This window comes from Ranitomeya imitator, chromosome 5, assembly GCF_032444005.1.
Source record: "Ranitomeya imitator isolate aRanImi1 chromosome 5, aRanImi1.pri, whole genome shotgun sequence".
Classification (NCBI taxonomy): domain Eukaryota; kingdom Metazoa; phylum Chordata; class Amphibia; order Anura; family Dendrobatidae; genus Ranitomeya; species Ranitomeya imitator.
This window is the reverse complement of record NC_091286.1, coordinates 200,250,135-200,274,097: the sequence shown is the minus strand read 5'-3', so window position 1 is coordinate 200,274,097 and position 23,963 is coordinate 200,250,135. Positions and strand designations below refer to the sequence as shown.

Here is a 23,963-nt window from a genome sequence, read left to right as displayed (position 1 = left end):
GGAGATCTTAAGCTCACTTGCTGGGATGGGTGGGGATCTCACTTACAACTTATACAGGTGGGTCTGGTGGTCACCCGAAAAGGGATAGGTTAATGACTGATCAGGCAGACACCAAAGATACCACTATCCGCTCCCTACAATGGTGCTCATGGAATGTCAATGGACTTAATTCCCCAGTCAAGAGGAAAAAGGTTGTTAATTTTCTACAAAAACAGAATTTCCACATTATATTTCTCCAGGAAACACATTGGGTTAAAGGTAAACACCCCTCTTTGTTAAGTAGAAAGTATACACTTTGTGCTGAGGCCTCATATACAAAAAAACAACGAGGAGTGGCTATATTGGTATACAATGGCCTCAACTATGAGATACTAGACACTCTAGAAGATCCTCAAGGCAGATTTCTGCTGGTCAAAATTATGATTGAGGGAATGTGTTTCAGTCTAGTTAACATTTACGCTCCAAATGTGCCTGAGGTTCAGTTTCAAGTTAAACTAAGAGAGAAACTGGCGGGATGGGATACGTCACGGGTGGTCATGGGAGGTGACTTCAATGAGGTAGCAGACATATCCATGGATAGATCTAACCCTAGAGAAACTCATCGTGTAATGCAAGATAGTAGCATCCAATCACTAATGGATCACTTTGATTTAATTGACATATGGAGACTACAACATCCTTTGGAGAGGGACTACTCTCACTACTCCCATGTACACGATTCACACGCCAGGATTGATTGCTGGCTGTTACACAAATCATTGTTACCCTTAGGAACACAATCAAAAATACAAAACATTCATATTTCGGACCATGCCCCAGTGACATTTCAATCAAAATTAGTATCCCCAATACATCAGGAACGGAGGTGGCGCTTCCCATCATACCTATACCAATCAGACGATTTTAGAAAATACCTACAAATGTCATGGGGAGTATATAAAAATGATAATCAAATCCATTGTGATGACGCACACTTGTTCTGGATGGCCTCTAAGGCTGTGCTGAGGGGTCAAATTATTTCCTATGTTAGTCATAAAAAAAAGACATTATGAATAGAACTAGGAAAAAGCAAAAATCAGTAACCCAGGCCTACAAAGATTTTAAATTAAATAACACTCCATTGACAAAGGAAAAATTTCTGAGGGCTAAGGAAGAGGCAGACACTTTAGCACATGAATTGGCTCTATTCAACTTAGACTATCAAAAACAAAAATACTTTAAATGGGGAAACAAGCCAGGGAAGGTGTTGGCGTCTCTCACAAGACCATATAGGAAACCAACGAGAATACACAAAATACAACAACGCGATGGTCACATTTTAACTAAAAATGAAGAGATAGTGGATGAATTCCGTTCCTTTTTCAGCGAGTTGTATAGGTCAGAGACGGGGTGGAAGCGAGGAGTTTCTCAAAGACCACCTTGCCCCAACGCTCACAGAGGAGGAGAGGGAGACCATTAACTCCCCAATAACACCTTCAGAAATTGTACAGACTATTATTAAACTTAAAGTATCTAAAGCACCTGGTCCAGACGGATTCAGCAATGAACACTATAAGATTTTAGGTTCATGTATAGCTCCCCACTTGTGTGAGTTATTTAATAAGATAGTTGGACACGGTCACATGCCAGACCGATTTAATGAAGCGGTGGTTATTGTTCTCCCAAAGCCGGGCAAAGATCATACTCGAGTTGAGGGATATAGACCTATTTCATTATTAAATTCAGATTTTAAAATTTTCACAAAAATTTTGGCAGACAGACTACAGAAAATAATGCCAAAATTGATATCGCCACAACACACCGGGTTTATTCATGGGAAATCCATTACATACAACATTAGGACAGCGGTGAGCGCCATATCTTATAGTAGAGCAAATAAACATATGAAAACCATTGTGGTAAGCCTAGACGCGGACAAAGCGTTTGATAGAGTAGCATGGAACTATCTATATGATTTGCTATCATTCAGAGAGTTTGGCCCATGGTTTAGTGAAGCAGTTAAATCAATTTACAGAAAGCCACTGTCCAGGATGTCCGTAAATAATGTTCTATCCAAACCCTTTGAGATTCAGAGGGGGACCCGACAGGGATGCCCTCTATCCCCACTAGTGTTCGACATAGCTCTAGACCCATTCTTGAGAATGTTACAGAATGAGGTGGCCTTTGAAGGGGTGAGGGTGGGAACTACATCGGTAAAGATATCAGCCTTTGCTGATGATGTTCTTTTATTTATTGCTAACCCGGTTAGGGCAATCCCAGCCATCATGCATATCCTAGAGAGTTTTGGTAAGTGTTCTGGATTCAAAGTTAATTACAGTAAATCTGAGGCCCTGGCAGTTTTTAGATCTGGGAGGTTGAGTGATCCCAAATTCCCATTCCACTGGTGCCAAGAGTCTATTAAATACCTGGGGATAAGGCTACCTGCAGACCCTTCTATTTTATATAGAACGAACTACAAACCACTAATCTCCTCCATAATTGATCTTCTCCAATCCTGGAAACATTTCGCACTGTCGTTCTCTGGCAGATGCCATTTAATTAAAATGATAGTTTTTCCCAAGTTGCTATACGCTTTTCAGACTCTGCCCCTTCTCTTGACTCGATCAGATCAGAATCTGTTGAACCTAAACTTTAGAAGATTCATTTGGGGGGTTGGAGGTAGATCACGCATAAGTCTCGCAAGACTACAGGCGACCAAATTAGAGGGTGGTGTTAATTTTCCTGATCTGGGAAGATATAATTTAGCGGCTAATCTCAGATATGCAATTGACTGGATTAGGGGTATTTCTCATTTTGCAAATGTTGAAATAGAGCAACAATTTTACCCACACATTTCGCTACCAGCTTTATTGCATTTGGGTGGGGAAGACCTCCCAATGGGAATAAATGACCACCCGTCACTATGGCAAACGATGCAAACTTGGAGACTATGTAGGAAGATTTGTAATTTAAGATATAATCTATCCCCGTTCCAGACCTTTTTGGGAAACCCGAGGTTCATGGGGGGTTCAGCACCGTCTTTCTATAGGATTTTGGCTTCTCAGGGATGCGGGCAGGTAATAGACCTATTAGATCTTAACTTCTCAATAATATCCTTTGAAACGGCATCACAACAATATCCATTATTTAATAATAAACCGTTTTTATTTCTCCAAGCACGTAGCTTAGTACAGAAATGTCAGACATTGGGGGGGACGGCAGAGGGGAGGACCAATTTGGATGGGTTTATCAGAAATACAAAAGCCCACCCGGCTTCTATAAGTAACATCTATTCAATATTGTGTAGGAAATGGGTGGGGGAAGGAAAAACCATGGGCGTGGCGAGGTGGTTGAGAGATATACCAAACTTGGAGGTGAGTGACCTTTTTGAGGCTACCATAACACAAAGAAAGATTCTACCATATAGTAGTTATACTGATATGGCACTTCTAATTTTACATAGAGCCTATATCACACCATGCTTGCAATCTAAAATGTCCCCATCCATCATCTACCTATGCTCTAAATGTAAAGCCCGTAACACTGACATTTATCATCACTTATGGAGCTGCCCGCAAATTCGGAAACTTTGGGGAGAGGTACATAATGAATTGCAAACAATTTGTGGAGTGGACTTCACACTCACTCCGCAATGGGCCATTTTTAACATCCTAGACGAAACATCTCGAAAACTACCCAAACACGTCAAGGCAACACTTACAATATGGGCTTCAGCAACTAGGAAGAGTATTTTACATCAATGGTTGAGTCCCTTAGTCCCTTCACTCCCTTTCATTCGCACAAAAATACAGTTCATATTTAGAATGGCGTGGTTAGACACATTAACTAACAAAGAAAAACAAGTAAGCAAATTTTTTTCCACATGGGATACTTTTATTCCATCACTTCCTTTGGAGACTAGGGAGAAACTGAGGGCACAGTTTGAAAATACCCAATGGTATTTATTGCAGCGGATAGGTGGTAACTCACCAATTTCATGAGGTACTTTTTTGGTTAAGTGTACGCAAAGTATGGAGGTTCATATTTTTGGTTTATGTTGGGGTGGGGGGATAAGGGATACAATATCATTATATTGTCACATTATCACATTACCATATCATCAACTTTGGAAATGTATATTTTGTACGTTTTTGTATTATATTATAAAATTCTAATAAACAGATTTTCAAAAAAAAAGAAAAGAAATAATTATTTCTGAGTCTTTGGAGCAAAGTACATGCATTTGAGACTGACTTAATGTCAGTTGAAAATATCAGACTAGCTCCTTGGATCGACATCTCCTCGGAGTTTTTAGTGTCCATAACCTGTAATATCATATTTTTCAAGACAGGCATCAAAGGCATAGTTTGACAGGACCGATTCCTTCATAAACCCATGCTTATATTGGGTCATGAGTTTATTCTTATTGAGATATTCCAATATATCACCTCTTAGAAAACCTGCAAGGATTCTGCCCACCCAGCCAAATCAGATCTCATACTTAGTACTAACGAGGGGCAACACTATGTGTGTACAAATTGAGATTCTGATTTGGCCATTATTCTAAATAATAGTTCAAGGATTATTAAAGGGTTGATAATGACTTGTATGATTGCTACTTCTAATAGATGGCACTAAAATTCAAGTCCTCTTCCTCTCTAAAGAGACAATTTGCATATTTAAGTTCACACTTTTACAATACATCTGTCTATCCTTTTGTATGTGTTTTCTTCCCCAGCTGTGTAACTAGAAAACTGTTCATATTAGGGTACTTTCACACTGGCGTTTTTTGTAATACGTCGCAATGCGTCGTTTAGGGGAAAAAACGCATCCTGCAAAGTTGTTTGCAGGATGCATTTTTGCCCCATAGCGTAACATTACCGACACATTGCGACGTATTGACACACGTCGCAACCGTCGTGCGACGGTTGCGCCGTGTTGTGGCAGACCGCCGGGAGCAAAAAACGTTAAATGTAACGTTTTTTGCTCCAGACAGACCGCTTTTTCTGACCGCGCATGCGCAGCCGGAACTCCGCCCCCACCTCCCCACACCTCACAATGGGTCAGCGGATGCGCCGGAGAATGCATCCGCTGCACCCGTTGTGCAGTGCTAACCACGCTAGCGTCGGAATCTCGGCCCGACGCAATGCGACAGGCCGAATTCCGACGCTAGTGTGAAAGTAGCCTTAGCTATTAGCTTGTCTCATGTAATTCAACCCCTCGCTTTGATTCACCCTGTGGCACCTCTCTTCTGTTCACTGATGGTATCTTTTATGTGCAATTAAAGGTGTGTAAAATTGGAAGCATAGGTCTATGCTGACTGTGGTCTATGCGTGCAGCTCCATTTAAGTGCAACTTATTATGTGCAATTTATTAACTGCACATTAGACATAAAGAAATTAACCAGAATTGTATCAGAAGTGACCAGAAGGTAAAAGCTAAAAATGCTTACTAACTGCCCTTAACTTTTCATTTTCCCACAATTAATCTTTCATTATGCTTACATATGCTCTTACAGTCATTGCTCCACTAATCTTCACTCTACTTCACTATCCCCAAACTCTATTACTTTCCAAACAAATATTAACTCCCTTTCCCTCTTACCTTCGCACCTAATGTCTTCTACTAAACCTCAGATCCCTACCATCTAAAATACAAAATAAGCCACTCTTCTCCCTCTTGTTTGCTCTCGCTTTGTTTCTCCTTGCAGCTTTGTTTCTCATTATTGATATAGCAAAAAGGGGTTAAAATATAACTTTTACTAGTTCAATTAAAATTAGAAAAAAACACTACCAAGAAAGTGCAAGTGCATAACTATCGTGAAAAACAACAGCATAAACTTTGTAAACCACACCTAACAGATATAGGTATTATGCAAAGGGATTAAGGCACATCCAAAAACTAATATACAAAAATGGGTTAGATATCTGACAGAATAATTGATACGTCCCGTGTGTGATAGTCAGACCCAAAAAAATGCTTATCCTTATTCTTCTTTTGAAGTATACTCTGTCCGTATCCACTCTCCATCCAAGTGATGGTTATATACCAACCCCCGGGTCTGACTACTGCATTTAAAGACCACTTCTTCGTCTGGCTTCTACACTGTCTCTCTGCTGCCATTCTCATCATCGTTATGGGTAACTGCAACATCTCCACTGATACCCCCGAGTAGGAGCCTTCAAACTCCTGTCACTTGCTTCATTCTTTGTTTGTACTTATTAGGCCTCCACCGCCACCCACACAGATGGATATACAATACATTAGACCTTATCTTCACCTGCCTTTGCTCCCTATCTAACCTGACAACCTCATCCTATTTGACCACCATCTACTCACTTTATCATCCCTGTCCTCCTCACCAGCCCCTCATGTCTAATAACTAGCACACCCCGGCAGAAACCTTGTACATCTAGACAATAACACACTCTCTGACTCTATTCTATCACAGTCTTCCATATTTTCACTGCACGACACAGGCAATGCTACCGCTTTCTACAGCCCCACTCTCATCAGCTATTGACTCGCTTACCCATCTCGTGCATGGCAGAGTGCGATGAATCAATAGATAACGCTGGCACAACAAACTCACTAAAAAGCCTAGGCAAGTGCCCAGGGCTGCTGAACGATGCTGGAAGAGAACAAACTTGCTGGAAGATCTTACCACATTCAAACAACCAACTTTCACATTCAAGTCAGCTCTCAACTCTGCTACAGTTATTCAACACTTTCAACTCCCTCCTCCATCCAACATTGCTCCCTCTAACCTCTCTCATCTCTGCAGAAGACTTCGCAGCACATTAAAAAAAACAATTTACCAAATTAGGCAAGTCTTTACTGATAAACCACCACAACCATAACAGACCACTGCAGGCCCCCCATTATATTTTATAATCCTCCCCACCATCATTGAAGGAGAGCTTACTCATCTTCTCTCCAAAACCCACGTCAACAATTCTGCACTTGAACCCTTCCCACCTCCTCCCCAATCTCACTACCATGCTTTTCCTGGCCTTAACCTCTCTTCAATCTATCATTAACCTCTGGTACTTTCCCTTCTGTTTACAAACATGCCACAATCACACCCATTCAGAAGAAAACAGCTGGACATAGAGGTCTAGTCAAGGGATATTATCCCATATTGCTGCTCCCGTTCATCTCCAAACTCACACACAGCATGTACATGCTGAACTTTGCTCTCACTTTTCAGTTACCGTAACTCATTATTCAACAACCTGCAATCCGGCTAGACCTATTCTCTGCCTTCGACACAGTCGACCAGTCTCTCCTATTACTTTTTTCCCTTGGTGTTAAAGAACTTGCCCCTCCTGGATCTCCTCATACCTCACTAACCTCACATTTTGCATTTCTCATTCCCATATGACCTCCTTAATCCACCCTCTCTCGGTTAGTGTACCCCAAAGGTTCTGTCTTGGGACACTTACTCTCTTCCATTGATAACATTGGCCTGGGACAATTGATAAAGTCCCACTGCTTACAGTACCACTTATATGCAGATCTACATTTCCGATCCAAACATCACTACTCTGCTGTCCAGAATCCCAGAATGTCTTTCAGCCATATCCGCCTCCTTCTCATCATGCTTCCTAAAGCTCAATGTGGACAAATCGTAACTCATCATCTTTTCTCCATCTCATCTAACTCCTTTACCCAATCGATCTATTACAATAAATGCCATCACACTCTCCCTGAACTCTGTCCTGTCCTTCAAACCTCACATCCAAGCTCAAAACTATCTCAAAACTCTGTCCTTTCCTCATCCCTGAATCTACTAAAATTATTGCATGCTCCCATCATCTCTTGCTTTCAATATCCTCTTCTGTAGTCTCCCTCCTTACAGTAATGCACCTCTCCAGTGCATCCTTAACTCTGCTGCCCATTTAATCCACATCTCACCTTGCTATTTTTCCTCTTCACCCCCTGAAAATCATTTCATTGGCTACCAATTCGGCAATTTATCCTGTTCAAACTAATAACTTTGACCTACAAAGCTGTCCATAATCCGTCTCCTTCATATATCTTCTAACTAATCTCCCGATACCTACTGTCATGACTCTGTTGCTGGGTGTCCCTGGACCAGGGGCTCCTTTCCAGTCCCTAATGCTAGGGGCACCTTAGCTCACCCTATTAGCTGGATTACTTCTGATGGTGAAGATGCCGGGGCCACATACCTTGCCTTAGCTCCTTTATTCACCCTCAGTCTGTACCCTTACCCCACCCAGGAAAGAGGAGAGTAGTAGTGTACCATAGTACACCAACCAGACTAAGCAGGTAATACGAAGAGGGTTAATGAAAAATACCAAACATACAAATATACACACATATATAACAGAGGAAGGCACTGGGGAGTGAAGGATGGGGTTAAACCAAAGTAGGAGAAGAAATGGAATTATCATCCACTCAGAACCTAGCAACAGTCACAGATAAATCCACCAACCACCTTCTCCATTAACCACCAACAACAACCTCCAGCCATGCAGCATAAACTATCTCTGACAATGAGTCCTACCCAAGGTCTGGTTTAATTATGATCTTTATTATAATAATCTTTATTTTTATATAGCGCTAACATATTCCACAGCGCGTTACAGTTTTGCACACATTATTATCACAATCTAAATTCCCTATCAGTATGTCTTTGGAATGTGGAAGGAAACTGTAGTACCCGGAGGAAACCCACGCAAACACTGGGAGAACATACAAACTCCTTGAAGATGTTGTCCAAGGTGGGATAAGAACCCAGGACTCCAGCGCTGCCTGGTTTATATAGGAGATGGGAGTGGCTAACAGTGCACAGCTGAGAGCCTAAGCTCTCCAGGAGCTCTCAACAGAGCAGATTAACATCTTCACTGCCAAAATAAATTTACACCGTTTAATAAAAAGGTGAAGTGCTTCTAATCAGTGTAGGGGTAGGAGAAAGCAGATGCTTCAGTTTTCTGGTGTTGGCACCACTCCGGATCCCTGCTCTGACAGGCAGGGTCTCTGGCGTGTCACTTCACTCACCCGTGCTGCAGTCAGTACTTCTCTCCCCCATGCTCTGCATGCTTCCAGCCAAGCTTCCAGCCATGTCCTTAGGACAAGCACGCGCGCTCCTGCCCTTTCAAAAGGGCCAGCGCATGCACTTGCTATTTCTTCCCCAGTCAGTGGCTGTGGGACATTATATATTGCTTCCTCCCCACTGGGGAGGTGCCTGAGCAACCTTTCTGTTCCGCAGTTTATGTTGTGTAAGATTGTGCACCAGTCCTGCTTGCTTCACTTTGGTGCAGATCCTGCCTGCTGCACTCTGGTGCAGATCCTGCCTGCTGCACTCTGGTGCAGATCCTGCCTGCTGCACTCTGGTACAAATACTGCCTTCTGCACTCTGGTGCAGATCCTGCCTGCTGCACTCTGATGCAGATCCTGCCTACTACACTCTGAAATGAACTCTGCCTGCTGCAGTCTGATGCAGATCCTGTCTGCTGCACTCTGATACGAACTTTGCCTGCTGCACTCTGATACAAGCTCTGCCTGCTGCACTCTGATACCAACTCTGCCTGCTGCACCATCCAGTCTGTCCTACTGGGTCCAGCTGCTGTGTGTTCATTGGTCTGTCCTGGAGTGGCACCTGGCGTTCATCGGGAGCCAAGCCTAACCTCACCATCTGAGGCTCCAGTGAACAGTTCGGTGATAGCTTAGTCACGCCCCTCCAGGCTCTCCGCAGTCCGTGGCACAATGGTTCCACAAACCACGTCTGTGACATCTAGCTCCTCTCTGGTGTGGTAAACCCGTGACAGCGGCCCTCCAAATCAATGTCTCTCCACATCATTACTGACCCACTGCCAAACCAGTCATCCTGGATGATGTTGTAGGCAGCAGAATGTTATCCATGGCATCTCCAGACTGTCATGTCTGTCTCATGTGTTCAGTGTGAACCTGCTCTCTTCTGTGAAGAACATAACGCCAATGTCGAATCTGCGAATCTGCCAATCTCAGTTTTCTCTGGCAAACATGTATCGCCCTGCACGGTGTTGGGCAATAAGCACAACACCCAGTTGTGGACGTTGGGCCCTCATACCACCCACATGGAGTCTGTTTCTGACAGTTTGAGCAGACACATGGATGTTAGTGCCTTGATGGAGGTCATTTTGCAGGGTTCTGGCACTCCTCCTCCTGTTCCTCTTTGCACAAAGGATGAGGTAGCGGTCCTGCTGCTGGGTGTCGTGGGTGTGTCAGATGCAACAGACTGTCACTGTGCATCTGGCTGCAGAAAGTCTCTGCATTTGGCATTACAGACGCCTCCTTAATCCTTCTGACTCTTGGACCCAGCGGCAACCTCCCTCCGGCTCTAGTTTACACACTTGGACCTGGATGTTTATAAATAAGATTATGAGGCTTCATGGGGTTTCCTCCGAAGTGGTGTCAGATTGGGGGACTCAGTTTGTTTCCAAGTTCTGGTGGGCGTTCTGTTCTCATCTGGGGGTGCAGCTGTCCTTTTCCTCTGCCTTCCATCCCCAGTCAAATAGACCGAGCGCATTAATCAGAATTTGGAGGCTTACCTCAGGTGTTTTGTCTCTGAAAATTAAGAGGATTGGGCATCCTACTTACTGCTGGCAGAATTTGCTATAAATAATCATTGTCAAGAATCTACTGGCAGGTCACCGTTTTTTGGTGCATACGGTTACCATCCACAATTTGGTACTTTTAGAGGGGGGAGGGGCTATGGGAGTTCCTGAAGAGGAACATTTTGCTTCATCGCTCTCCTCAGTGTGGCGGGAGGTTCTGAGTAATTTGAATATCATGGGAGACAGGAATAAACATATTGCTGACAGAAAGCGCTTGACAGGTCCAGACCTGAATGTGAATGGCTTTGCGTGGTTGTATACCAGGAATCAGGAATATCAAGTTAAAGGTTCCGTCCTGGAAGTTGTGACCTATATATATATATATATATATATATATATATATATATATTAACCGCAGTTATTAACCCAGCAGAGATTCATCTTGAGCTACCTCAGGTCCTTAGGATCCACAATGTCTTTCACATTCAATGCTCTAGAAATGTGTGGAACCTCTTGATTTCTCACCCCTACCACCTCCCCCAATAATGGTTGATGGTAATCTGGTATTTCAGATTTCAAGGATTGTAGGTACTCATCTCCAATGTCGTTCCCTACAGTACTTGGTGCACTGGTTATGGTCCAGAGGAAAGGATGTGGGTTTCAGCATAAGAGGTTAATTCCCACAGACTGGTTCATTCAATCCACACTTCTTATCCTGAGAAACCTGATCCTGAGTGTCCGGAGGCCACTCGTAGAATGGGGGATACTGTCACGGGTGTGTCAGATGCAATAGACTGTTGCTCTGAATCTGGTTGCAGAAGGTGTCTGCGTTTGGCATTACAGACACCTCTTTAATCCTTCTCACTCTCGGACACAGCAGCAACCTCCCTCCAGCTCTAGTTGACACACCTGGACCTGGTTGTTTATAAACCCCAGTCTACTGCAGAGAGTCGCCAGTGATGTTCACATTTTTCCCTTGCGAAGGCTTGGAGCCATAGCAGTCAGCTAACTTTCTCTTTGGAGCTGTTTGAGGATGTTTGGTGTTACCTCTCTGAGTCTACTCAAGCTAAGTTCATTCTCCTTGTCTGTCTACCTTTTTGTCTTTAGTTTACAGTGGGACTGACCAGTGCAGATCCCACCACCTCCCACTCCAGAGCTTAGCTCTAAGGAGATACAGGGCTTAGGTTTCCTGCTCGGCGATTGGTGAAGAACCAATTTAAGGATGGCAGGGGAGGTAGGGTGTTATTATATCTGCCTATAGGTCTCCATTCACCCTTTCCCTTGTGTCTGGGCTTCCTTCCCTTATCTCTTCACATTGCACTTATTCTTTCCCACACTGTGCGTGACACTGGGTTGTTGCCCTCCTACGGCCCCCTTCACATCTCCTGGTGTACTGGCTTGTCTCCTGGTATCTGCTCCATGCTGTGGACACTGTGCTGACAGACACAGCTACCCTTCTTGCAACAGCTTGCAAGGATGTGCCATCCTGGATGAGCTGCACTACCTGAGCAGCTTCTGTGGGTTGTACCGCTAGGGGTGACAGCAATGGCAAAATGCAAATTGAAGTCACCCCCTGCAGAACCACTCCATTATAGGGTTAGTCGTGATAATTTCCTTTAATTTCTACCTGTTGTCTGTTCCATTTGCTCAACAGCAGGATAAATTGATTCACAATCAGTGCTGCTTCATAACTGGACAGAATGATTTCACAGAAGTGTGATTGACTTGGAGTTATATTGTGCTATTTCAGTGTGTCCTGTATTTTTTTGAGTGGTGTATATATATATATATATATATATATATATATATACATATAAAGCTGGATGTATCCTTTAGTCCGAAGCAGGTATAGGCAATGCCTGCCCCTTCGTGGTGTGACCGGAGTCAGAAGGAAGGACACATCTAGTGTTAGTAGACCAGGAGGAGGACGAGGCTGGAGGAGGAGTGTGGCACCAGAGATTTAAGCGCTAACCGTATACCGCTGTCTCTGGCGCCATGAGGACATACCGCGAGGCAGGAGGAGGAGCGTGGCACAAGAGTCAGTGCCTGCACATAGTAAAATGGCACTGGATAGCGTGGTATGCGCACATTTTATTTAAATATGTAATGCAGACAATGCGCTGCAGGGGAGCGGGTAAGGTGAGTAGGAGTGGGTTTATTTGTATGCATGTATGGAACAACAGCAGCATAGGCAGGATGGGGAGCATTTAATAGGATGGGGGACCAGGATGGGGTAGCATATACTAGGACGGTAAACCAGGATGGGGGAGCATATAATAGGATGGGGGACCAGGATAGTGGAGCATATAATAGGATGAAGGACTAAGGTGGGGTAGCATATACAAGAATGGGGGAGCATATACCAGGACTAGCTATTGAACCCGTTCAACGCCCATGGGGTGAGTATTTTTATTGGTACATTTTTGTGCTACATTAAAGGGAACCTGTCACTAGAAATAACACTGTTAACCTGCATATATGTGGTTAATCTGCAGGTTAACAGTGTTATTATGCTGCCCAGCGCCTGCACACAGCTGAATGCAGTGGGGAGTAAATGAACTTTATTCTCCCCGGCAGCATTCGATTTCAGTAATGGGGCAGGGGCACTGCAAGTTCAGTAATTCCTCTGAGAATACAGAGTGGCCGCTGTAACCGCAACCCCTAGCTCTGACTGACAGACCTCAATGTAGAGCCAGTGTCAGTCAGGCACTATGACCGAATCAGTACTGCCCTATTTTCTTGACAGTGCCTTGATATAGCACCGGAATCAGTGCGTACACCTACCGCCATATCCGATGCCATTTTTTCATTTTTTTAAGACATTGAGCATATACAGTGTTTTCAAAAAAATGATGCCGAAGATCACGGTATGCACACACGCTAACTCTGGTGCCATTTTATAGAAGTAATGTACTACAATGTCAACATAGCACCACCCATCGCCATCATCTCTATGGCCGGCGCGTGCCCACTGCTATGTTGACGTTGTAGTACATTACTTTAATAAAATGAGGCTGGAGTCAGCACATGCACTTACCGTGATCTCCTGCGCCATTTTATTGAAGACACTGTATATGCAAATTCGCAGAAATGTACCAATAAAAATGCTCGCCACCAGGGCGTAGAATGGACTCAATAGCTACTATATATATGCAAATTGTTTTCACTCTCAAATATACCATGAATATACTATATGAAGCCTATCTCTGCAATAGCTAAGCCAAAAGTAAAAAGAAAATATCAAAATAAAATTCATCTAATTAAAGTAAGGTGAACTAATATGACAAAACTATGATCATAATAGTAATAAATCTTAAAGGTGAAATTCTTATATATATATATGCCATTAGATGGTTTTCTTTTTCCCCTTCTGTGTCTTCGCTTTTAGAGTACCATTTAACGGGAGATATATAAATGCTTATGAGATCCATTGGGGTGGGCTATAGTTCCATTGTTGTCATTCACATCGCCAAATCTTTGTATCAGGGTTTATTCGGTTTATGTTGTCTGGTGCACTTATTCTCACATTAAAATAATTTTTATCTCACAATATTTATGTATCACTCTTTTTTATATGCATCATGATATATTTATATTTCATTCCCACCCTCTCTCACTTTGTCTTTTTCACTATATTTCACAATATTGTCTTCGCTGCTGGCAGTTAATTTGCTCTATTTGGAGGTTAATTTATGATTAACGCACTTTTATTGTGTGTTTTTGATGCATTTCATACGTTTCCTTTAACATTATTATGTGTATACATCAATATGGATTGTACTAATGCCACTTTATTACCTAAGTTATTACCTCACACCCCTTTTTAAGATTATTACCTATGTACTCCCCTATGGAACACATACGGTAAGTGCCCTCCACTGCATGCTTTTACTATCATGTGCGTTCCAGCTTGAAGAACACAAACACACCCATTTTGCATGTTATCAGTCATGTATTCTCTTAGCATTATCACATGTGCGCTCCAGCATGGAACAAACAAATACGCCAGCCCTGCACATTATCATGTGTCCTCTTCATATTAATATTGTCATACAGTCATGGCCAAAAGTATTGACACCCTTGCAATTCTGTCAGATAATACTCAGTTTCTTCCTGAAAATGATTGCAATCACAAATTCTTTGGTACTATTATCTTCATTTAGTTTGTCTTAAATGAAAAAACACAAAAGAGAATGAAGCAAAAAGCAAAACATTGATCATTTCACACAAAACTCCAAAAATGGGCCAGACAAAAGTATTGGCACCCTCAGCCTAATACTTGGTTGCACAACCTTTAGCCAAAATCATTGCGACCAACCGCTTCCGGTAACCATCAATGAGTTTCTTACAATGCTCTGCTGGAATTTTAGACCATTCTTCTTTGGCAAACTGCTCCAGGTCCCTGATATTTATTTGAAGGGTGCATTCTCCAAACTGCCATTTTTAGATCTCTCCACAGGTGTTCTATGGGATTCAGGTCTGGACTCATTGCTGGCCACCTTAGAAGTCTCCAGTGCTTTCCCTCAAACCACTTTCTAGTGCTTTTTGAAGTGTGTTTTGGGTCATTGTCCTGCTGGAAGACCCATGACCTCTGAGGGAGACGCAGCTTTCTCACACTGGGCCCTACATTATGCTGCAAAATTTGTTGGTAGTCTTCAGACTTCATAATGCCATGCACACGGTCAAGCAGTCCAGTGCCAGAGGCAGCAAAGCAACCCCAAAACATCAGGGAACCTCCACCATGTTTGACTGTAGAGACCGTGTTCTTTTCTTTGAATGCCTCTTTTTTTTCTCCTGTAAACTCTATGTTGATGCCTTTGCCCAAAAAGCTCTACTTTTGTCTCATCTGACCAGAGAACATTCTTCCAAAACGTTTTAGGCATTTTCAGGTTAGTTTTGGCAAACTCCAGCAAGGCTTTTTTAAGTCTCAGGGTAAAAAGTGGGGTCTTTCTAGGTCTCCTACCATACAGTCCCTTTTAATTCAGACGCCGACTGATAGTACGGGTTGACACTGTTGTACCCTCGGACTGCAGGGCAGATTGAACTTGTTTGGATGTTAGTCTAGGTTCTTTATCCAACATCCGCACAATCTTGCGTTGAAATCCCTTGTCAATTCTTCTTTTCCATCCACATCTAGGGAGGTTAGCCACAGTGCCATGGGCTTTAAACTTCTTGATGACACTGCACACGGTAGACACAGGAACATTCAGATCTTTGGAGATGGACTTGTAGCCTTGAGATTGCTCATGCTTCCTTACAATTTGGTTTCTCAAGTCCTCAGACAGTTCTTTGGTCTTCTTTCTTTTCTCCATGCTCAATGTGGTACACACAAGGACATAGGACAGAGGTTGAGTCAACTTTAATCCATGTCAACTGGCTGCAAGTGTGATTTAGTTATTGCCAACACCTGTTAGGTGCCACAGGTAAGTTACAGGTGCTGTTAATTACACAAATTAGAGAAGCATCACATGATTTTTCGATCGGTGCCAATACTTTTGTCCACCCCCTTTTTTATGTTTGGTGTGGAATTATATCCAATTTGGCTTTAGGACAATTCTTTTTGTGTTTTTTTTTTCATTTAAGACAAATTAAATGAAGATAATAATACCAAAGAATTTGTGATTGCAATCATTTTCAGAAAGAAACTGAGTATTATCTGACAGAATTGCAGGGATGTTAATACTTTTGGCCATGACTGTATGTGTGCAGCGCCACTATCAGGCCATTACTGCCATTACTGGTGTATGGGGCCCGGTGAGCAGAGGCAAAGGGGGGGAACATGGACTAGGTGAGACATGCGGAGTAGCCTGTGCTGAGGCAGCACAGCCAAGCCACTGTATAAATGGCCTAGCAGACTGCGTGGCACTCTGGAGCCTGGGCTAATTAATTTACTTTGCTTTATTAAGCTACGGGACCCCAGACTCTCATAGCTGCAGCTACTTACATTGCATGGCTGCAGCAGTGGGGGCCAGCTGTGTCTGACATCAGTGATGTCACATCCTGCCAGCACGTCCTCTGTCCTAAGCTACCAGCGCACCCTAGGCCCTTGAGGCACATTATATGGAGGAGTTGAAGGCACAAAAGTGATCAGAAGTATGTGCTCGCCCGATCGCACGTCCACGGGACCGCCCGATCTCCCATTTCCCCATGCATCCTCTGATTCATCCACTCGCTGGCCCACCTGCCCGCTACTCTTCTTGTGCCCCCCTTCCTGCTCGTGCAGTGTGAAGTTAAAAGCCGTCTGTGTGTGCTGCCTGCCTGCAAACTACTAAATACTAAGTTCAACCCTAATGACTACTGTCTGTCTGCCTGCAATTAGGTACAGTCACCTATATCACCGTAAAAGGGATAATGTGTTAACCTAACACTTATCCCCTATGCACAACATATGGGATAATTATTAGGGCCAGTTCACCTGGCGGTTCTTCAATTAGAAGTTTTGCATTGACAGCCATTCTGACATTCTGCTGACTATCCATGGCGCAGTTTACGTCATGCCTCCCATTTAGCTCTATGGGAGACAGTGATGAGGATTGTGGAAGGCCGAAAAAGCACCTGTCCCCACGAAAATTGTACTTGAAAATCTTCTGTGTGAGCTTACCCTTACAATCAAGTGGCTGCAGGCATGCTCATTCAGCTCATTTTAGGGGGCAATGAAATTTACGGGGGCCCCCTTTTTTCGTGATCAGTGGGGATTTGCAGAAGTAAATCCTCTAACTGCCTCTTGAAATGAATGGAACAGCTGGTCAGACATACCTGCAGCTGCTCAATTCATTTGACTGAGATTTCCGGAAAGAGCTGGAACTCCCATTGAAATTAATAAAGCAGCCACATGCATGTCTGACCAGCCGCTCCGTTCATTTCAGGATGCAATCGTGCATTTTATTTTTGTAATTTCTCCATCGTCATATTTCAATAGCTATAACTTTGTTGCCATTGATGTAGCTGTATTGGTCTTGTTTAATGCAGGACAAGTTGTAGTTTTTAATGCCACCATTTTGGGGTACACATAAATTACAGATTAATCTATTAACTCTTTCTGACGTTGGGAAAAACAGCAATACTGCCACTGATTTTTCACATCGCAAATTTTGCATCATCAGCTTATTCTCTGGGTCTGTATGATTGTAGTAATAACAAATCATTTTTTTTTACATTATACTACTTGTGCCCCCTTCAAAAATCAGTAATTGTCTTTTCTTCATTGCTGCCTCTCAAGATCCATAACTTTACTTGTCTTTCTATGGAGCGATGTAAGGCTTGATTTGGGTGGGACAAAAAGTGACAAAAAGGGAAAAAATGGCAATTCTGGCAGTGATTTTGCTGTTGCTGTTTTTAACTTTAAATGTCAGTATCTATATAAAAAAAATACATAAAACCATGGAGTTATCGCACTGGTATTCATACATTTAATAATTGGGGCCACTTCTTGGTCTGTACAAATCAGTTTGCTGCACTTGTCTGATATTATGACAAGTAGGATTAGAATGAGAGCTATCAGCATTGTGTATAAATACTCAAATACCGAAAAACAGTCAAAAAATCTATTCACAATATCGTCGTTTTATTCAAAAGACAGATATACAAAAAATTATGTAAATATAAGTAGACAAAGTCAATAGAAAAGCTCAGGTGATACAAGACTAGCTTATCCAAAAATTCAGAGTAGTGGGTAAGGGATATAAGCCAAGAAAAAATATATATATTTAAGAAAGATAATCATAGTAAAGTGCTAGTGCCTTAGGGGTGGAGCTGCATATTCATTACTGTAAATGAGCGGCCCCACGTCACCGCTCATACAGTAGAAGATGCGGCCATACAGGAAGCAGCGCCAGCCAGCGAGGGAGTCGGGTGAGTATTTTAATAACAGCGTGGGAGCGCACAGGGGGTGGGAGGGGGGGTCATGGATCTTTATTTTAAACACGATTATTCATATCTTCTCTACAGCAAACGCTGCTGCAGGGAAGATATAAATCGCGGCTTCAGCACCAGATGCAGGGGACAGCGCTAAACTTTAGTGCTGTCTCCTGCACGGTGCGTGTGGTACCCAGTGGGCACACGGGTGGCCGCTTGTGGGCCACACTGATGTGCCACAGAAATGCACCGGCACACAGACACGGATAATTCCGGTACCGATTTTTCCGGTACCGGAATTATCTGGTCGTGTGAGACTGCCCTAATGCAGTTTGGAGTATCTCAGTGGAGAAAAAACCCACACTGTTCCAAGCTAATTTCCCAGATAAATTTTAAACAAGCTCAAAGATGCATAAAAACAAAGGAGAAAGTGGTCATTCAAGGCTCTTGCCCATATTTCCCACCTAGATAGGCTAGTCTCCAGCACAAATGCATGCTTTGCCCCTTCGTCAAGGAACTGGTGAGGACGTGGTACAGAAGTGGAGATTTTCAAAGAGAGGGCGGTGGGACTGTGGAAGGTTCGAGGGGTGGAGAGGGAGCTGGAATGGAGGCGGAGCTGGGGTGGAGCTTGGGTGGAGTCTCATGGGGGCCCGAAAAGTCTGCCAGTATGGGGCCCTGAAATTCCTGGTGGCAGCTTTGTATGTATGCTCCAGCCTGAAGCCCATAAACACTATGGAAACATACAAATATGACTGCCCTGCATGCTGTCAGTCAAGAGTCCTCTTAATATTGTCACATGTTCGTCCACTCCAGCTTGAAGCACATAAACTCTGCGGAAATACCTTGAACTACTGCTTCCTCCTACCTCATGCATCTCAGTCTGGAATGCTTATCATGCCTTCCAGCTTGTAACACATCATGTATCATCCCAGTGCACCTACCTACTGGGACCCCGCTCCACCGCAGGCTCCACCCACGGTAAGGTACCATAAAAGTGTACTATAAGATGCACCACCACTTTATTAAAAAAAAATCCTATCTTCCTCCCCAAAATTGGAGGTGTGTCTTACGGTCTTGTGCATCTTGTAGTCCGCAAAATGCGGTGATTTCCACAGGTGGATAAAAAACATGCAAAGATAAATTGCGGATGTCCATATGAAATGGAGCAAGAGGCTCGGAGCATGAAATGTAATGAACATCGATAATGCAGGTTCTGTGTACTGGTAATATGAAAAGTACTTTAAAGCCTTTATCAACTATTTTAAGTTAACAATAAGAAAGTTGTACATATCAATAGGAATTTGACAAAGAAGACTGAGGAAATATGTTAATTTCACCACCATGTGAGTCAATATAATTATAATATATTACTGCTGTTATAACATGTACATTTTACCTGCATTTGGTGTTAGATGAAATATCAAAGAAGAAATAAGATTTCCCCAAACACGGCAAGTTTGGCAGATTAAAAAAAATATCCCAAAATACTGGTTTACAACATCTTTGGATAATTTTCCACACGTTTCTGCATATTTGGTTCCAGTTATTGTTATATAAGTACTCTTGCTTGCCCACAGGGGTCCACCTCCTAGGCCAACAAGTATTGAGGAAATAATAAGTGTAGGCCTAAAAGAGAACATATACACTTTCAAATTAGTTGTTTAGCGTCATATTATCATCTTTCTTATCACCCTTCTGAAATGTTCATTACAAAATTATCACTATATGATGAATCAACTAGTAAGATCGTCTACTAGGAAATAAGAAGGACCTATACTGGACCTATGTGGATACATGTTTATGCCATCACCATATGTCGTAATACTCAGGCCAGGTGTTTCACTGTGTAATTAGCTGCCATGTGTAGGCCAACATAGCACATGGTGTCTTCTTGTCCCTCAGGTAGTGTAAGTTCAAAGGGCAGCAAGTATGGCTAAACACCCCGAGTGGTCAGTGGGGGTGGAGTGGTGAGCCAGGGACTGTTTGAGTAAGTAGGTCACAGTTTAAGCAGTCCTGGTATAGAGATGGGTTTGACTAACTAAAGTGAATTGTAAAGGCTGATTCCAGTCAAGGGCATGTGTATCAGATGCAAAGAAGGCTAAATAGCTTGATGTTATCTATTGTCCTGTATAATAAGAAGGTGTTGACCTGCTACCTGTGATTAAAATTGTTTGATTCTGTGCCAGAGAGAACTTACTACAAATCTTGTATTTCAAGTTGACAAAGTTGTCTGTTGCCAGCAAACTTGGTGTTGCGCTTCTTTTCGACAACTAGAGCTACATCTGCACTTTGGGAGGACTTTGCAGTTATACCAGAGCACCATTAAAATGTACTTCTATTTTGTGTAAAGGATAAACGCTAGTAGACCAAAACAGTTTGGCCTAAATATTCAATTTTTAAATACACTCAGATTCTTTCACATTTTCGTGATTCCTTGATTTGACTAATATAAAATACACTTTATGTTTTTGTAATTGAGTGGCTCCTCTCCTTTTTCCCATTTGTACCTTCTGGCTATCCTTTTTTCCTCCCCAAATTTAGAATACGGTAACTTATAGCTGGGTAGTGTCACCTAGTCTGTCAATCTTCCTCCCTTTGTATTGTTTTTAGCCTACTACTAAAAAAAGCAAATAAAGAAGTTTTACAAAGAAAAATTACCAGCTTGGGTAGAAGTTGCAAAGACTGTAGGAAATGAAGCAAAACATTGATGCTACAATCGTCCATTTGCATCCAATTTTCTTTATAAGTAGAGGAGGTAGCAGTAGGGAAGAAAGACTGAGGGACACATACATTACACTTAGTGATGCAACACCAAGTCCTTGTATATTATTGAGACTGCTCTGTAACAGAAGAGAAAATAAATACATATAGCAAGAAAATCCAACTTATACGTTATTTAGTATACTGAAAAATTCTAGATTTTTATACATTTGCAGGAAAAGTGTAGGGACACTAAACTCTATAGACTTCAGTAGGTTTTTACTACAACATAGACAAAATGCCTGTAAAACATGTGAATAAAAATGACATGTAATTTTACATACAGACTTAATTACAACTTTAAAGGAAATGTGTCATCAGAAAATGACCTATTGCTTGAATCAGGTTTTTGCGCAAAATATAAATAAATAAATATATCTTGAATTTCCATGTCACAATCTTTATTCAACATAAACAAATTGGAAGTCTTGCAAGTTTGACACTGGCCACTGTAGATTTCTAGAATCTAAGATACTGTTATTTTCGAAAATCCACAATGAACATATTCTCGCCCTATCTTTTCCATTGAAGCATCTAATTAACCTGTACAAAAGTCATTGTGAAGGGAGAGGGAGCTTCCGTGACATTACCTATAGTGATTGATAATACACAGTTAATAACACATAATCTACCAGTCACTGTAACCCTGACTCTGATGATAAGAAGCCTGCCGAGAACTCTTCCCAAAAGGACAGGTAGCATAAGTCTAAGGATGCTTTCAAATTACGTCTAGGATGATATTTGCTGGACCCATCGGGGCATACCTCCAAACCCCCAGCAAAACGGGTTCCAAAACCATGTGCCTACGGAAACATAGACTGTAATGGTGATGTGCATCATTTTCGGGAGTACACACCTACTAGAGGGCAGACACTCAGACGTTGTAGACGAACACTTTCGAAAATGATGCACGTCATAGGACACATTATCTCTGCCATCACCATTACAGTTTATGCCCCTGCCGATGCATACATCCAGTTCCCACTTTTATGGGGGTTTGGATGAATGCTTCAATGGGACCAGCTAACGTGACCCTAGATGCAATGTGAAAGCACCATTTGTAATTGTTAAAATTGCAACATTCCTAATTTCATTTTTTTAATAAAAATCAAAATATGAAAAAATGAAACGTAGTGTCTCGAGCGTGTCATGTCCCCCTGGAAGACCTGAAGTTGGGAGGTAACGTCAGGTAATGAATCGCAGGTCTTATTTAGAGATGTGTGATTTGTGTCCATATTAAATGGATTTCGTTTCTTCTGGCGCTGAAGAGGTTAATGAGCCTTTCTATGCTGGTCATAAACATGCAGCTCCATTTCATTTGCTTCTGATCTGGTCATTACCTCTTCGTACATAAACTGGTCAGACCTTCTTGTAAAACGGTGAAAGATTTCTATTCCTGTGCTGTGTGCTAAAGCTAAGTGGTTGGAATAGAGTTGTTGTAGAAGTGTTCTGTGGTTTGCTGTAGTACGTGTGTGTTTATCTCCTTGTCCCTGTTCTCATTTAGTTTATTCATCCCTGTCCCTATCTTCCCTTTTGTTGGTTAGTGCTTTTGTATGTGTAAGGAGGTTGCTTTCCCTGCTCCTTACCCGGAACCACTTAGTCAGACAGCTGGGTTGTCGGGGGAAGACTTTCTGCCCTGGACAGAAGGGACCATGTGGCGGCTGGGGCAGGGAGGAAGAGACGGGGGTGTGGTCAGAAAAGTGCGGGAGAGCAGAGCGCGCCAGACAGAGGGGACAGCTGCACAGAGAGAAAGCAGGCTGCAGCGCCATGCTCCCCATGACAGAGTGCTCCCCGTGAGGGCACTAAGGCTGGAGTGAGAGTGGGGACTTGTAAGCCTCCATAATCTGAGACGACGTATCCCCCTACAGTGACCTGAGCGCGCAGCCCCATTTACCAAACTGACAAGCCAGGACCCCTGAGTGTGACTAAGGAACTGCTCAGTGTGTGTGTGTTCGTGCTGCAGAGAGAGAGAGACTGTCGGCCTGATATCCAGAGACTCACAGCAGAGTGGCTGTGTGACTTCTTGCTTCCAGCTGCACAGGGAGAACAGGCTGCAAAGGCTTAACCCCATAGTTTCCAGGAGACAGAGAAGAGACTTCTATCCCCTGGTCTCCGCAGTATCAATACAGAGACTGTGATTCCTGGTACAGAGACTTAACAGTGCAGAGCCCCTGATTCCTGGCTGTGCTGTAAAAGCTAAAGGCTCAGAGCCTGTGCATAACTCCCGAAACCCCAGGAAGCAGGCTCCTAGAGACTAGTCAGCCCACGGACAACAGAGGGACGACAAGTGCCGCTTTTTCTCTGCGCCTACGTTGGAGAAGACGACCCTTCAAGCAAGTCCTCATCAGACTGATAAGTGTTCTTTTCTCAAGAAATCTTACTTTCTCCGGTTACATCGTTTGACTGCCATATTTTTGCACTGTTTTATTGCTAGTTATTTCCCACTGCTTCCTCCCTGCGAGGAGAACCTGATTCCTGTTAATAAACCCCTCAACTGTTGGTCTGTCTGTTCCGTGGTGACATACTCAGCACCTGCATACTATTACATATGATAGAGGTTTTCTGTTATCCCTGTTTTGTCTTTGAGCCTTGTTTACATTACATGCCTTATGGGGTGGGGGAAGGGACAGATCAGGGTGTAACAGTAGCATAGTAAGGATGGAGATTCAGGCCTCTCTACCTTCAAGAATACAGTGGAACAGGGATAGTTAGGGTCCCAGTTCCAGGGATAGTTTGAGGTGACTCTTAAGGTACCGTCACACTTAGCGACGCTGCAGCGATACCGACAACGATCCGGATCGCTGCAGC

The 23,963-nt window shown here is 42.9% G+C and overlaps 1 protein-coding gene across 1 annotated transcript in view; it reads right to left on the bottom strand.

Annotated features, from left to right (window-relative positions):
* Positions 1 to 23,963, bottom strand: part of LOC138681719 (protein unc-93 homolog A-like) — a 106,201-nt gene that overhangs the window by 35,880 nt on the left and 46,358 nt on the right. The window contains exons 3-4 of the mRNA XM_069769504.1: positions 21,054 to 21,235; positions 19,792 to 20,021 (exon numbers count right to left, since the gene is read on the bottom strand). Coding sequence (XP_069625605.1) covers positions 19,792 to 20,021; positions 21,054 to 21,235 — 412 coding nt within the window. The remainder of the gene's footprint in view (positions 1 to 19,791; positions 20,022 to 21,053; positions 21,236 to 23,963) is intronic.